This window comes from Alligator sinensis, unplaced genomic scaffold (genome assembly GCF_000455745.1).
Source record: "Alligator sinensis unplaced genomic scaffold, ASM45574v1 scaffold532_1, whole genome shotgun sequence".
Lineage (NCBI taxonomy): Eukaryota > Metazoa > Chordata > Crocodylia > Alligatoridae > Alligator > Alligator sinensis.
Genome location: NW_005842451.1, coordinates 503,613 through 521,277, shown reverse-complemented (window position 1 = coordinate 521,277; position 17,665 = coordinate 503,613). Strand labels below are relative to the sequence as shown.

The 17,665-nt window shown below is 40.7% G+C and overlaps 1 protein-coding gene across 3 annotated transcripts in view; it reads right to left on the bottom strand.

Moving 5' to 3' along the window:
* The window catches only part of GRM5 (glutamate metabotropic receptor 5), a 419,830-nt gene that overhangs the window by 88,753 nt on the left and 313,412 nt on the right, over nucleotides 1-17,665 (bottom strand). For all 3 annotated transcript variants that reach the window (XM_006030558.1, XM_006030559.1, XM_006030560.1), the window contains exon 3: nucleotides 1,370-1,605. In XM_006030558.1, the coding sequence (XP_006030620.1) occupies nucleotides 1,370-1,605 (236 nt within the window). The remainder of the gene's footprint in view (nucleotides 1-1,369; nucleotides 1,606-17,665) is intronic.

Here is a 17,665-nt window from a genome sequence, read left to right as displayed (position 1 = left end):
AAAAAGGGGGCGCCCCCCCCCCCCCCCCCCCAAAAAAAATTCCCTCTACTGTAGCAGTGGAAGAGGGACAAATTAAAGGCAAGCCTTCAGTAATTAGATTCTTTACCAGGAAAATTAGAACAAATTTATAAATTTTGCATATATAGAATCTAAGTATTGGGGAGTCAACTTATATTTTGGGTCATCTTAGATTCAAGTAAATATGGTATAGTAATCATTTTTATAATTATTGACATTACTGACATTTATAACTAATCTCATGAAAGTAAAAATACAATTAAAAGGTGCCTGACAGGAAATAAATTCTGCAACAAAAATTATCCTTGAAACAACATTTCATTGTTTTTCTCAAAAAGAACTATTTGGGAGCAAGATCTAACAACATTACAAAACTTATCCCCCTAGCCCCCCTTCCCCACTGCACAAAATCTACATAGTGCATTGCATGAAAATAAATGAATTGAAATGGATTTTTTTATGGAAAACTGTTTAGAGAAAATCCTTTTAACCAATTCTAGTGAAGCAATTACCCCCAAAACAGAAAAAGAAAGTTTAAGGTACTTACATAGTTCCTTACTACCATAATATGAACTCCTTATAATCTTAGATGGAATTATTCTGACATTACCCTTCTGAGGTAGAGAATACTAGTATCTCTGTTTTGCAAATGAAGAACTGAAGCATAGGAGACCATTTTTTATAAGGGTTCAGGTAATTAAAGCTGCAGTTATTTCATGAGAATTACTTATTACTTGCATGTTGGTTTCTCCCAGCACTGCCCTCCTCCATTCTCTCCGCTCTCTTCCTCCCTTTCTAACTTTGTATTAAAATCACCATCTCCATGCCACACTGGTCCATGCATGTCATTTCATCACATCTGATAAAGTAAGCTCCAGTTCAGAAAAGCTTGTGCTATACATAATTTAGTTGGTCAGGTGCAAATCTACCCTATCTTCTTAACTTCCAAGTAACATAGTTAACTCTTATTGCTTGAGATATTCTGAAATGCTTGGGACTTCGGTGTTGGAGGCATCTTTGAAAATCCTATTAAAATTCTGACCCTATGCCACTTTTAAAATTTGACCTCAGTAGTCACACTGAAAATCTTGCTCTAAGTGACTTTCCCATGTCAAAAGTAGAAGGTATTGAACATGAACTGTGAAGCGCTATACCAGCACTCTAGCACCTGAATTTGAATTCATCTCCAGGACAGAGAAGGGATAGAACTCCAGTCCTTCCAATTCTGGTCCCACAATCCATTTCTCCAGGCCTCACTGCTTCAGCATGACAGTAATTAATTAGGCATTTACTTGCATTGATTTTAGATAAAATAATACTAACACTCAATAATAATAGTAAAACTGCTTACTGGTGCAAGTCTTGTTGTATTTATAGTTCTGTTGAGGAGACCCCTCCAGCTGACACTGGAACCTGTGCTGCCAGAATTCCTGAAACCATGGGTTTCGGTGATTGGTTTCTGGCCGAAGCTGCAGGTAATAATCATCAAACCATTTCACATCAGGAGACTGAAGCTTGATCGTTATTCCCCCAACAGCTTCACGCTGGTATCCGTCTGTCACATCGTACCTGTCTGCCCAGCCATCACTGTGGAGAGAAATAAAACAGAAAATAGTCTGAGAAGATTCTGCTGCTTGCACCATTCAAAAGAACAAGGGAACGAGGGAAATGCTTCCTTGCAAATAGAAACACACTCACATCAGAAGGCTGGAGAGGAAAAATTGTTGAAATACTAGTACTGTTTATATTAGAAGTATCCAGCAATTTCTATTTTATGTACTGTGTTCTTCTTTCCTTAATCCAAGGAATCAGTATTACAAACTACAGTCATGATACTGAAACTGTGTGCACATGCATCTCTGCACTGCCCCGATCCATATAGGTTGCAGTAGGGTGATGCAGGCTGCCTCGGCATCTGCTGACATCAAAAGGAGATTGCTCACCATTAAAATAGGATGTGTAAGCATGTTGAAGAGAAGAGAAATTCCCAGCCAGGGACAATTTGGACCAAATTTCATGCAATTATTAATGTGGTTGTGAGCTAGATATGTACTTGGCTTCTAAAAAAATCAAAATTATGAAAAAAAAAGTGGGATGGCAGAGATGCACACAATCACCTGAAAGGAAGTCCTTATCAATTCTAGTCTACTTAGGTTTTTCACCAGCCCTGTGGCTTTGAACATCCACAGAGTTTGCTAGAAAAACAAAAATTAACAAAATGTCCATAAAAATGTCAGTGAGATTTTCTTTCCCACACATTTTTTTTTTAGTGAACATCACAATTCTGACAAAAATTTCCATAAAAAAAGAAAAGTTTCATTCAGGAAGTTTCATTCAGGTCTTCTGTTGAGTTATATACATCAAATTAAAGGATTGCCTACACTTTAGCTTACAGGTAGAAGCAACTGTATCAGCAAATATTTTATCAGTCTAGATGTGCAGGCAGTGTGGGAGCAAAATTTGCTATTGGGATTTCACGTTAACAAAAACATGTTAGGAACAAAAGCAGTGCACAGCATGTGAAGATAGCATGTGCTGGAACAAGAGGAGGGTTGGTCTTCTAGCAAGATGCTTTGGCTTTCGACTGCTCCATTCGTGCCCCTGTTGCTCCAGCATGCTTAGAGACAGGAGGAGCTCAGCAAGGGCAGTGTGCCCAAAGCAGGACAGTGTGTCCTACAACAAAGCACACATGCACAGGTGTGCACCGAGGCACAAAGTATCGGCAGAAATTTGTGCCGCTGCAAGCACACACCCCTCCATGTCTGGAAACAGCCATGGTAGACACATCTGGAAAGATGCAACATTCAAGCTGCAAATATCACATTCTAGTCTCAAAATGATATGTATTAAAACTGATTTTGGTCTATAATGTTCCATGTATGATACATTGTTTATTTATATTGATCCATTGTCATAGATTTGGGTTTTCAGAGGATGTGCCAGAATGAAGGACAGCTCAACTTCAATCTCTCTCAGAACCAAATGCAATGGAGGAATTTCTCTACAGGTGGAAAGGTTTGTCTAGTTTACTTTCACTAGAATGTAGTATAAAACTGCTATACAGCAACACTCTACTAATGTTAGTACAAAGACCTGCATGTTTATGGCACTTACACATGAATCGGCATAATAACAACAAAAAATCTGGCAAAAATTTGACACATGATGTTTTAGATGCCTAACGCAGTTTACCTTTTGAATTGTAAGTGTGGGTATTCACACACTTTTGATTGATCATAGTCATCTTTCCTAGATCCTTTAGGCATAGTCTGAAGACCCCTATGACAACAAACGGAGGCTGATAGAGCTCAGAGGACTTTTGGTGTTCTAAACCTAATCTCTGCTCCTTTATCCTTTCTCATTTTCTGGACCAGAGGCACAGGATGGTGATGCAAGAACCATCTCACTAGTTTCACAAAGGCAAGAGTTTACTGACCTATGAAACTCTGAGACCTATGGGGAATTATTTATTGGACACTTGGGGACAGAATATAGCCAGTACTTACAGCCTAAACGGCAGAAAACAACCACTATAAATTAGAGAAAGCAGCCTAGCAATTTTAAAATCACTGCGTAGTACAAATTAAATATCACCATACTTTTTGAGTCACCACATCTCCAAGGAGATAAAGGAAGGGAGACGGAAAAGATGAACCTTATTTTTGGGAAAGCATAATTAAAGTATAATGAAGAAAAAAATTTTTTTTTCCAGTTATGGCCACGTCCAGCAGGAACAGAGCCTAATCTCCAGTTTACTCACCCTCCCTTTCCAGGTGAGGCAAAAGCTATGGTTTAAACCCTTTCACAGATACATTCTCCGCTTTTGGCTCAACAGAAAGCTGAAACTGAAACTGCTCCTGAAGGCTGGGCTCCATAGGCAAATCTAGGGTTTTGAAAAAAAAAAGAAGCCAAAAACAGTCTGCTGTGAAATAAGAGAAGAGAAATGGGAGAGACCAGGAATATCTAAGAGAAAACAAATTGCTGAAGAAATAGCTTGATTATTTGAACATCAAGACCATAAAAAAGGAGAGAAGGTTGTTAACACCTGCCGAGCAAAAAACAAATTAACAGGAATCAAGTAGATAATAAGAAGCCATGGAGTCAGTTGACAGCCCCCTGGTGCTGCCCAAATAGAAGTAGCACGCAGAGAAGGCTAATTTTGGGAGAAATGCTGTGTATACTATGCTACTAAATAAGGTATATGATTATAACACAAAAATGGACATACATTCTTTTAAACACTCTCATTGCATTTTATTTTAGAAATTGAAAAATGTGTTATTCAATGGGCAGTTGAATTGATTGTCCTTTGTCCAGTTTCCCTCCCACCTCAAACCTTTTTCCAGTATTATTAAGGTTAATGAATGTATTCATAATGATACAGCCAAGCCTTTCTTTTTATTCAGAAATCTGTTTTTAACCCACATAATAATGATAGAACTGACATTCTACCCCCATCTAGTCCTTTCCATGCCAAATAGCTGATCAATAGCAAATGAGACAAATGTCCCCCACACCAAGTAGAGTGGAAGTTTGTTGAGTGATTAGCTGTCTTTATTTCCATTTAGTCTATCTATGATACCATTTCCTTCTCCTGCTGTTTAAAAGCTCTAAAAATATTAACAGGTCCTTGTGCTTTTATGCCAAAGATCTGATATTTCCTCCCTTCCCTCGGTGGAAGTATGTGGATAAATTATATGTACATCTCTTTTTGGCAAGCTCCTGTTAACTCTTGGCTGCATGTGGAATAAAAAGGGAGAGATGGCTCACTAGCAGGCTTTTCTTAGACTGTAATGCAGTTTTAATCTTCCTTTCATTCATATTGAACACATATGCACAACTTTCCTTGCCACTAAAAGAAATGAGTTTTAGTGGAAAGGAAAGTTGTGCATAATTTTAAGCAGTGCAACATACAGCGCTTCCTCTCAGATGATATTTAGTAGGAGTGCCTGCACAATTAGCTTGCATATAGGATCACTGATTCTATTTACTTCTGAAATATCCAATCACTGTCCAGCTGACAAGGGGTTGTGATAGCAAATAAAAGTCAGAAGCTGATAGCAACATCTAATTTGCATAAAAGCAAACAGGTTTGCACCTGCCTGCATTTATAAACTATCTTATCTAGCTGTTCAGGCTAAAATGGATATTGGTACTGGATGCTGGTACCTTTTGACTTTTTGGCTACGTCCACATGTGCATGGATGTTGATTTCCCTGGGAACAACTAGCACTGGGACACCGTATGCCACTGCTACTTGTCTCCCAGGAACATCTGTGCCAGACACCCTCTGGCACATGGCAAGTTACTCCAGGTGGGGTAGGGGGCGCTCCAGCAGCCTTATCTGGGGTCCTGGGGGCCTCTTGGAGCTGCAGCAGCAGCAATCCTGCCACTCAGAGCCTAGCTGGGAGTTGGAGTGTGGTTCCAGTGTGCACTGTCCTTGTGTATACCACCCCACTTCTTTTTGCATGGGTTTTTTTGACCCTGAGATTTCCTGGGGCCAAACCGAACATATCCTGGGGTCAATGTGCATTATGTGGTACTACAGATGTGTCTGTGACACCACATACCATGCAGATGGTCTCGTCTGGAAGTGGATTTTGTGGGCTATTTTTCTGTAATAAAGGTGAAGTGTAGCTGAGCATTGCATTGTAAAACATCAACGGCATTTAGACTATGCGCCATACTCCGTCCATTTCCAAATCACTCAGTTGTGAATAGCAAACAAACAATTGGCATACAACCAACAAACTTGATTGAACAAAAATAAGAGACCATGGAACAATGATTGGGGGAAAAAAATCCATCTTGGTCTAGACAGCTTTCTAAGAGCCTACTCTCAATTCAGTTTATAACCCTAACAAAAGATGATGATATAGAAACAGCATTACCATGATATCTGAGGTTATAAAGAACCTAAATTCATACAGGGAATATGTGGCAGGGCACCTTTGGTGCCTGCCATTTTAAGGGCAGAAAATAGGCAGCAGCCAGGTGCCTGATGAGGGCAGTCATTTTGGACCCAAGGATATAAGCTGGGCTGCAGGCTGCTGCAGGAGGAAGGAGGTAACATCAGGCTGAGAAGCTGCTCCAGCCAGAGTCAGGAGGTAAGGGCAGGGGCTATGGGATCAAGGTGACCCCTTGCCCTGGGTAAGATGTAAAACTGCACCCTGCCAGGGAAGGGTGGTCTGGTGGGGCTCCTGGTAGTGTGGGAGCCCCCAGGAAATGCAAGGCCAGTTATCTCCCCAGTGAAAGGCAGGTCGGGGCCCCGTATAACACCTGCCCCACATCCCTGGTGGTATCATTAAAGAGCCCTGAGGCAGAGCTCAGGCCGGAGGAGGGACCTGGGGCTATGCCCAGGAGGTAGGGTTAGGTCTGGGGTCACAAGCGAGACCCTGAGAGAGAGGGGCGATGAGTATTGAGACCCTGAGAGATGGGCAACAAACAGAGCCGCCCTGTGAGTGTGGGAGAGTGAGGAGCCCCAGAGGAGGCACAGTGGCCTGGCAAGGGGCCAGGAGTGAAACAGGCCTAAAGTTGTACAATCGCTCAGTCAATGTTCAGGTGAGGGTAGTGGGAGGCACCCAATAGACTGTGCCAAGTCAAGAAGAGATAAGCCCGAAGCCAAGTGAGGCCAGGTAGGATGAGTGTGGCCCTGAAAGAGGGCAGTATGAAAGAGGCTGGTTGAGAGCCAGGGGAGTAAATGGGACCCCGGTGAGAGAGGGGTGGTATGTGAGTGGCCCTCCGGGGCTTTACAGAAGAGCTACAACTGTATGCCCAGTTTGCTCTGCCCATTGGCCGGAGAAGTAACACCAGAGTAACATCTGCAAGGCATGGGAACTATAGAAGGAAGGTCAGAGCGGGTATTAGACCTTTGTCAGCAGGGCTAGCAATGGGTAGCCTCCTACCTTAGTAACAACTCTCATATTTTTTCATCAAGGCATGGCAGACGAGTAAAGTGGGTCATTACCTCAGGAGCAGGGTGGCCGGAAGAGACCTGATGAGGAGGCCACCCTGTTACAGAACACAATAGTAATTAAAATATATTCAGCTATAGCTTGTCCCCTTCAGCATCATTGATTAGATCAATAACAATGTTTGGTCAAGGAAACAGGGCATTAGAGTATAGTGATCATAGATCATAGTGTAGTTTTACATCATTATTCACTTTGAGTCAAAGAGATGAAAAAACTTGATTATAACAGCTGTACAACAATAAGACTAACCCTTTTAATAATAAAAATGAAGATTTTTTTCCTCTGAAAATGATGATTCATGTGCAAATCTTCAGACTGCAATATTTTTAACAAAGACTGCTTTAAAATTCCAGTCCCACAGTCCATTCCTCTGGATAACCAGAGAGGTGCAATAAAAACAACAGCAAAGAAAAGCAATAAAAAGCAATGATTTAACAAAAAGGTATCAATCAAATATGTATTTCTCCCATTAAAAAAAAAAAAAATATTGTAATTCTCCAGGATGTTTTAATTGTGTTTAATTTACTGAGAATTGCATTAACTGCATATTTGCTATGATCTAATAACCATACATCAGCCATGGCCTAGTAGGAGTGATATACAATATCAAGCTGTAGGCAATGAAAATCTGTTGCCCTGTAACAATGTCAAAAAGCTCCATGTTTCTGAGTTCTACCTACTCAGATTTGAAATTGCTCAAAGATAACACTGTGGGAGCCATTTCCCAAGAGTGGTACATAATTTGTTCTATAACACCATGACCATAAGTATAAGCCAGAGCTATTTTTCTACTGCTGATTAACTTTACATGTGCTTGACTGATAGGATGTTTCATTGCATCATGTCTATCAGGGAAAAAATAGCTTACATCTAATTGAATTTTGCTTGGACTGATGTTTTACTAGAGCAGACATGTACTGAATTGTTTTCCATTAGACATCCAAACATCGCCTTTTTGCGGGTAAGAAATAGGAATATACATGATAAATTCATGTACAGACCCCAGGCACCTGAGGTAGTCTTAGAACTGGCTGAATACTTAAAAAAAATAATATAGGAAAATGTATTAGAATAGAAGTATTTGTATATTTTACTCACATTTTTATATGTGTAGTACATGTTTGTATAACAGTTAGATATAAAAATATATACACATATTCATACAAGATTTATATTGTATAGTGCTGTTAAATTTATACTGCAGAACCCTTCCTATGTAATTACTATATTTATATTAAAACACTGATTTAATTTATGTATAAACTAGATATCATAAGTATCATGAAGTCTCTATGAGTGCAATATTAAGGATGCATAATAAAGAGCTGGGCAATGCAAGAATTAACGTTCCAAAGCTGCACACCAAAACCTTGACATGGCTGAAAGCCTCAGGACACAAAGCTTTCAAGATCCCAGTCAGTGATTTGCACACAGTTCACAGAATATTTTATCATTAGACCATGTCTTTAAATAGATAATAAGAAAGAATTGAGGAAAATAAAAAAAAATAGAAAATGATAAATGTTAGGAAAAAATGGTATTTAACTATTCCTTCAGAGGCTGCATTTAAACTACCTGTTGACAAAGAAGAATACAGACTTCTTCTGTTATCTGTATAGGAAAGAAAAGTGGTAGCCACCTATTATGGACTTGTATAAGAGAGAACATTAATTTAACCATGAAATAATGCTCTTTGTAACTGAAAATCTCTATGCTTTATTGCATAGTGCACAAAAGAAGTAGTGCACAATGTTGTATGTGCAGCATGATGAGTCTAGGGAGCATGCTTACCAGTGTGTAACTCGATCAGCTGTGGGACATAAATCCTCTGTGTGCAAAATGGCACATAGAAAGGCACTACAAAACTGTTAATGTGCCAGAGTTTTTGTGGTGGTGGGCTTCTTTGAGAGAGGTGAACAGTAATTTCTATACCATATTTATAATGCTTATCACCTACATAACACTTTACAAATATTCACTAATGAATTTTCATAATGGCCTGGTGATGGACTAAGTATGCATTATTATTCTCATTGTTCAGATTGAGCTAGGAAGCTTAAAATAATTTCAGAAAACCCAGTGAGGAAACCAAGTTCTATATACCATTAAAACCCAGGCAAAGTTCATCCATTGAAACTGTGGTTCTACTGAACTTGATAGGAATTTTGCTACTGACCTCACTAGGGCCAGAATTATCAACTTCATCCTCTGATCCTATGCTCTGGTCACCAGACAACCCTTTTTCCCCATTTACATTTTCTTGATTATCAAAAGCAGCTCTCAGGTGCTAGGAAACATGCACACTAGCTGGCCACCATCACTCGTGTAAGCCCTAGTACAGTCACCCTTCAGGTTATGCTGCTTTGGATCTCCTCTGCTTTGCAAACATCTTTGAAAAGCTTTGTTGTCTCTTTAATTTAATTTCTAACTTAGTTAATCACAAGCTACATATATGAATGGTCTTGAATCACAAATTTGTTACGCCAAGGGACTATTCCAGTTGGTGATAAGAAGGGTACATCCAAGAATAGATCAATACACATGCAAAAAAGAAAAAAATGTGATAGATCCTGCAAATTCAGTGTTACATCATTCAGAATTTAGCATGCAAAGCCATCTTCTTCCTGAAAACTATGTATTATAAAAAAACTTACCAAAATGACAGAGCTAATCTATAATATACAAGGAAATGTGGAGAAGGAATAAGGATGCTCTGCTGCAGCAAGCCACAAATCTTCTTCAGGACTCACAGCAAGTTTAAACAAGAACATTCTCGCTTCTTAAGAGAATGAAGTAATGTGAAAACATAGAGAGATGGCATTTCCTGCAGACACATATTTTACCTAACTGAAGTTATTTATTTTCCTTATTTTCTTGACAGAAGGATTGAAAGGTCTCCATTTTTAAGGAGCAGAATTTTAGAATATATAACTAGTTTTAATTCCAGCAAAAGGAAAACATCTATTGATTTAGGTCAACATTAAAGAATGACCTCCCCCCCAATACCATATTTGATTTTCAGTGTTGAGGAAATCAATGACCCATCCATGTCCACAGCTATATAATTATGTCAAATTCTACATCATAAGGACACAATAATTACCATTATTGTTCAAAAACAATGTTCATCTAGTTCAGTTCTCAGATCAAATAGGAGGGGGGCAACACGGGAGGGCATACCATTCTTCCTGAGAAAGTACAGCAATTGGCTAGTTATCTCAGGGGTCTATATATGAATGTACAGAACCTGGGAAACAATCAGGAACAATTGGAAGTCCTCACATAGATGTGGAATACGATGTGATTGGAACAACAGAGACTTGGTGGGAGCTCCCATGACTGGTGCACTGTCATAGATGGATATAAACTGTTCAGGAAGGACAGGCAGGCGAGAAGAGGAGGAGGAGTTGCTCTTTATGTAAAAGAGCTGTATGTATTGCTCAGAGCTATACTATGAAACTTGAGACAGGGTTAGAGTCCGAGGGAAGAGCAACAAGGGTGATGCCATGGTGGGTGTCTGGTATAGACCACCAAGCCACAACCATGTGGTGGATGAGGCTTTCTTTGAGCACCTAGCAAAAGTTTCCAGATCACAGGCCCTGTTTCTCATGGGGAACCTCAATCACCGTAACATCTGCTGGGAGGGCTATACAGCAGTGCCCAGGCAACCCCCAAAATTCCTAGACAGTGTTGGGGACAATTTCCTGATGCAAGGGTTGGACAGGCCAACTAGGGACTGTGCTATTCTGATCTGCAGCTCACAAACAAGGAAGAATAAGCAGGGAATGTAGAAATGGATGTCAACCTGGGTAGCAGTAACCATGAGATGATTGAGTTAGGATCCTGTAGAAATGAAGGAAGAAGGGTAGCAGAGTAAGGACCTTGGCCTTCAGAAAAGCAGACTTTGACTCACTCAGGGAACTGATGGATCCCTTAAGAGGCCAGTCTAAGGGGAAAAGGAGTCTGGGAGAGCTGGCTGTAGTTTAAAGAAACCTTCCTGAGAGTGCAGGAACAAACCGTCTCAATATGCAGGGAGACTAGCAAGTACTGCAGAAGACCAGCTTGGTTTAGCAGGGAACTCTTTAAAAGTTAAAACACAAAAAGGAATCTTACAAGTGAAAATGTGGACAAATGACTAGGAATGAAATCAGGAAGGCCAAAGCACAACTGGAGTTGCAGCTAGCAAGGGATATGAAGGGTAATAAGAAGGGTTTCTACAAGTATGTCAGTAACAAGAGGCAGAGGAGGAAAAGGGTGGGTGCCTTACTTAATGAGGGAGGCAACCTGGTGACAGATGATGAGGAAAAGGCTGAAGTACTCAATGGCTTTTTTACCTCAATCTTCACAGGCAAGGTCAGCTCCCAGACTACTGCACCTGGCAGTACAGCTTGGGGAGGAGGTGAGCATCCAACAGTGGTGAAAGAACAGGTTTAGGACTATTTAGAAAAATGGGATGTGTACAAGTCCATGGGGCCAGACGTGATGTAGCTGGAGGGGCTAAAGGAGTTGGCCAAAATGATTGCAGCGTCATCCGTCAGCCATTATCTTTGAAAACTCAGGATCAGGAGAGGTCCCAGACAATTGGAAAAGGGCAGATATATTGCCCATCTTAAAGAAAGGGAAGGAAGAGTGTCCAGGGAGCTACAGACCAGTCAGCTTCACCTCAGTCCCTGGAAAAAATCACAGCGGTAGAGTAGATGCTGAAAGGGAGAGCGAACAGGGTATGACCAGAGTTTTTCCACTGTTTCTCTCCCACTTGCATCCTCAGTATTTTAAGGTCTAAGAAGTTTTGTTACAGAGGCTATACATCTAGCTCCCATGATTAATAGCTAATGATGCCCTTTTCATCTAATAATGTGCTCAACTCCTTTTTGCATTTGGATAAATTGTCAGTTTCCACAACTTTTTGTGACAATGAGTTCCACAGTTTTATTATACATGGTGTGAAAAAGAACTTCCTCTATTGGTTTTGAACTTACTAGGCATGTCTACATGGGACGCTAACTGTGCAGTAGCCTAATAACACTGTGCAGTAACATGCCACGCAAAAACCGTGCTAACTGCACAATAGTATTAGGCTACTGTGCAGTAAGCATCACTAAAAAGCTGTGTGCTGGGGATACTGTGAAGTAGGGCAAGTTACCGTGTATTGATTTAGTACTTGGTTAACCAAGCACTAAACTTAATGCCTAGTACCTACAGAGCATTAATAAATGTGTAGACGCAGCCGCTATCTACTAGTTTCATTTTGGACCCTATGCCATAGGTCTTGTATCATGAGAGATAGTAAATAATAAATCCTAATTTAATTTCTCTTCACCATTTTGTATTTTGTAAACCCTTATCATGTCCCCCATCAAGTGTCTCTTTTCTAAACAGGTCTATCCTCATTAGTCTTGCCTCATATGAAAGCTGCTCCATATTACTAATCATCCTTGCTGCCCTTCTCTCTACATTTTATTAGTTTTTCTGTATTATTTTTAAGGTGTGGGGACCGACACTGGGCATGGCTTTGAAGGTATGGACACACCATGGATTTATAAAGGGGCAGAATGATACTTTCCAGGTTGTTTACAATTCCTTTCTGAATAATTTCTATTATTTTGTTTGCAGAGCTCTGAGCTGGTGTTTTTAGCAAATGTCCACAATGATTCCCAGATCTCTTTCCTGTGTGGTAAAAGCTACTGTAGAGCTAACATACAGCCCATGACTACATAAGTTTATTAAGAGCCTCTAACGGGGGACTTTGTCAAAGGTTTTTCAGAAGTACAGCTATACTACATGAACTGGATCACCTGTTTATCAACACTCTCAAAGAACTCTAGTGGGTTGGTGAGGCATGATTTCCCTTTGACAGTACCATGTAGATTCTTGCCCCAACAAGTCATGCTAACTTATGCATAGGAGAAACCAGCTCATATATTCTATTAAATTTTCACCTGAATAAAATATTGTCAGCCACATAAAGCACAGGAACTCTGGTTTGAAGTATAATGGGGTTATATAGGACTTAATATCAAGAAAAAGATCATTTGAATTGTATTAAAAGCGTATGTTTGTAGTTTCTAGCATATTAAGGAAATTTAATCGGGGTTATGACTGCAATGGAAAGTGTTACATTGTTAGATAAAAGCAAAGGTTAAAACTTCTGAAAAGTAATGGAGCAAGCAGAGAGAGAAAAAGAAAATGATTAAAATTCTAATAATTTATGAACCTATTATGAGTTCTCAAGCACCTCCAAGACTTAAGAAACTAAACAAGAATAACAAAGTGGAATAATTAAAGGTCAGGAAATCTAGCAGGATAAAAGAGATTCAGGAAGAAGGATGCTGCTTGTGCCAGTGATCTGTACTGGGGCATCCCCAGCATGAAACTGCAACTCCCTGGGTTGGCTGTATCTAATCAGTGCTTAAAGTTAGTGCATTTCATCTGGGTTGCAATACTATGGAGAATACTATTGCTTAGTATTAGTTGTGCATGCTCAAAATAATCCATATAATCGCTGTTTGTTTTTTTATTTGACTTAAAATGTTTTCAACTGAATTACCAGTGTGGTCTACCAAATCTCAACAGGTTACTGTGCATAGAAGGAATGCATTCCAAGTTAGACCAAGACACAGGCTGATGAATGTAGAAACAGTCTTGAACACTGGTTAGAGACTGCTACAACAGTCGTCTTTAGAAGGCATTAGGATGTATGACCTTCAAAACTGAATTCTGTAGCTTCTTTCCCAGTCCTTGTAACTTTCTTTCACACCCCTTTTTGTCAGAAGACACAGAAAAATCTGGCGGCACTGGATTTATGACCCAGGTACCTTGTTCCAAAACCCTCAAACTGACCAAACCCTTCCATTCGATAATAGCCAAATTTTATTGATACACAGTGATATCAGATAAGAATAATGCAAACAATTCTATATCTACCAGTCCTAGAGCTATCATCAGAGGGAAGGTAAATCTGGCCAGTACATGAGCTTCACTCTAAGGGTCTTTTGAATGTCAGATGTCAGCAGCCTGGAGGTTGGAGGCCGAGATCCACCACCCCAGTGGGGTGAGATGGGCTGGTGGTGTGCCACTATCCATGGTAGGCTTGGGTTCCCCTCTCGGGGGTGCTTTGCTGCTCTGAAATCCCTTCTTTTGTATTTTTTTCTCTCTGATGACTCTTCATTTCTGGCCGTCACTGACTGATCTCTCTGTGGTCATCATACTGTCCACATTCTGTTTTGCCAGCATAATCCTTTGTTTCACAAACCCATCTCTTGCACACATCCTAATTTGGGCTTTCCCAGTCTTCTCCTAATTTGATCTGTTCCTCAAAACTGGAAATCCCAAGGGCTCTGCAGCTGGGAACTGTGACCTGGTGCCACCTTATCTTATGTTATGGAACAGTGTAGTACATGGCTTCAATTCCCAGCCCATGTATCTGCTCACTGCTTGCCTGTCAGACACACTGAGCCTTGAAGAAACTTTGTTACATACAGGCTTTATAGAAATCATCTAACCCTTGCTGTTGCCCTGGACCATTATTCTAATGCATAACTACTTTACCTATAAGCAAATTCCCAAAAGCAAACCTCTTTTCTAGCCATCCAAATCCAAGTCTTCCCATTTGTGAGGGAGACTTTTTAAGTTAATTTATTCAGGCCATAAATGTTACATTTGTCCCAAGATAAACCCTTTTATCCCAGGAAAAAGTGTAATCATTCAGATGTCCATACACTCATGATCATTTGCTCTTTCCTGGGCTTTTTTCTCAGGTGGATCTGAGCATCCATATGCATGAATCTCCTTTTTATTGTAATAAAGTGTACAATGTTCAAATTCTCATTTAGTTGAATGTACATTAACTTTATGGCCTCTTGACACTGCCAGCTTGATTGTTCATATGTAAATGAGAAGTCAGACATGGGAGTGAAATTCAAAAATGTCAGACACCAGTGCACAAACTGAAAACCACATACTGTACAGCACATATTGGTAAAAATGTAATAGAAAGGTGATGGAATCTGCATACATATCAAATTAAAAACATGAGTCCTTTAACAAAGCTTCTTTTTCTTACAAGAAATCTACTGAAAAGAATTAGAGCCTTATTTGTACCTCACACTGGCATGAATCAAGAGTGGCTCTATTGCAATCAATTCTAATCAGTGGAAAATCCTTGAGAGATCTGAATTGGGCTCTGGGATTTCAAAATTGTTGTTATGGTTACCAGTAAGATTAATAAATACATATGAAGTCTATCATTAAATCTATGTCCTACTCTCTCTACAAATATTTTGCTGCAGTTTTATTTTCTGGATAAAACTGGTAGAAAAAGGAATTAAATACAAAGGACAATTAATGTTTTAAGGACAGAGTAATGATATTTTGGCATGGCATTTATGACAGCTTAGGTAAATGGTTATTTTAGAGTGCAATAATACAGAACTACCTGATTCTTTATAGCATTTTTAATACAAGTGCTATCCTAAAATGCATTACAAGATTAAATTATACAGAGCAGCAGGGACAAAATGATACACATTTTTTAAAACAGCTGTGCAAAGCTAGAATCAGAATGACTATAACTGTCCAGTAGAGTGACTAGAGTGGGGTGAGCAGGACACCAGCCCCAGATGCTGACTTAGAGGGGATGCCAGTATGACCTCCTCCCCCCAGAAGTCTTTACCACAGCATGGGCAGTCCAGGAGGCTTTACCATGGGAAGCACAGTCCTGCACTTGTGGGGAGGGAGGGAGTGAATGGGGCACCTGAAGTGGCCACCGTAGAGTCTACACCACTGCCTGTCCCCCAGAGGCTGCAGCCCAAGTTCATGCTGCTGCAACATCATCCACAGCAGAGAAACTGCTGCTGGAGTGAGGAGAACTGGGAATATAAGACTCCTCTCCTTTGTGTCCTCCCGCCTCCCCTCACTGCTCTCCATTGGTCAGCATACTTCTCCCCACCTTCCACCTCTTCCCTGGGTGCTGAACTTCCTCTGCAACTTCCTTCAGTTCATGTCCTAAGGTATTCATTTTATGATCCGATACATTACAGTGATATTTCATGTAGCATATTGGTAAGTAGCATTACCTTGTTAACATATCACAGCTGAATGTAACACATGGTGCAACACGGTCTGTTTTAAACTGGAATTCTATAATAATAAATCTACAAACCTACTTTCCTGGCTGCATCAGAAGTCTTTGAAGACCTAAGCCAACCATGATCTATTATGATATATGAATTAATGAGTAACTAGGGTTTTTTTCCCTCCAATATATGCATATTTAAAAGGTTTCCACCTAAAGGATTAAATTACATGGATCAAATATGTTGATATATTTTCAAGATTCTTTTCACTCAAGTGTCATGACAGTTGTTCTAAATATGCATGTATATGGCATCTCTTTTTAAATATCCATGTTTGCAAACCTCTGTTTTATTGTAATAAAGCATGCCAGATTCTCACTGGGAGACTATCCTTGTTCCTATTGAAATCAATTAGAAGACTCTCATTCACTTCCGTGGTTTATGGTTGGGTTTCTGTGAGTCAGCTACAGAATCACAATGAGATGCAGCAATGTCAGCTCTGCGCTGCTGCTATGGGGCCAGGCTGGAGCTATACTCCATCCCCTGGGCTGCAGCAGGGAAATAGCTTGTCGGCACAGAGCAAAGGTAGGGGGATAGAATTCACAGGGACAGGAGAGAAGATGGGAGGAAGGAAGGTGGGAACCTGAGGCTGCAGGTAGCAGAAGTGGTATGGTGAGGGGAGGAGGGGGGAACAGGGGAGGGGGGGAAAGGGAGGCAGCCTGAGGCTGCAGAGGGGACACAATGGGGAGTAGGTGGGGGAGAATAGGCAGCAAGGGACAAGCTCCCTGTCTTTCTCACTGTCTGCCCCCTACCGCCTGACCCCCACTATTGTCCCCATTACTACCCCTCTCCTGCCCTACCACATGCCCCACCTACTGCCTTCTCCACAGTCTGTTCCCCACCATCTGCTCCATTTCTGCCCTCCTCATCACCCTTTCTCTCCACCATCTGCAAAAGAAGAAGGGGGGTCAGAACAAACTGAAGATGACTGTCCAATAATTAGATTCTGCACATGGAAAATTATATAATCAATTTATAATTCTTCTGTGTTTAGATTCTAATTATTGGGGGGTTGTCTTACATTCAGAGTTGTCTTGTTTTCAAGTAAATATGGTAACTGGCTAATTGAGCTATCATATTATGAGGGGCTTCAACCAGCTATAAAATTAAACCTTGAAAATGTGTGTGCTTACTTTATAGCTAGTTTCTATCAAGCTTTGATTTGCACATCCAGCAGATTCTCCCCTGTGGTTGGGAACCCCGTCAGCTGACAGGGCTCTGAGCTGTGGGGGTGCACGATGCCCAGCATGAAATCCCTGGGCCTGAGGGATCATGGCAGCTATGATCCCTAAGGCTCAGACATGCATGAAACTCCTGAGTGCACATGTGCAGCCCACACCCGGTGGTGCAGCACCAATCCCACAGTCATGCCTCCTACCATGCATATGTGGCATGGCAGGAGGCGTAATTGTGTGGATTCATAGATTCATAGATGTTAGGGTTGGAAGGGACCTCAATAGATCATCGCGTCCGACCCCCTGCATAGGCAAGAAAGAGTGCTGGGTCTAGATGACCCCAGCTAGATGCTTATCTAACCTC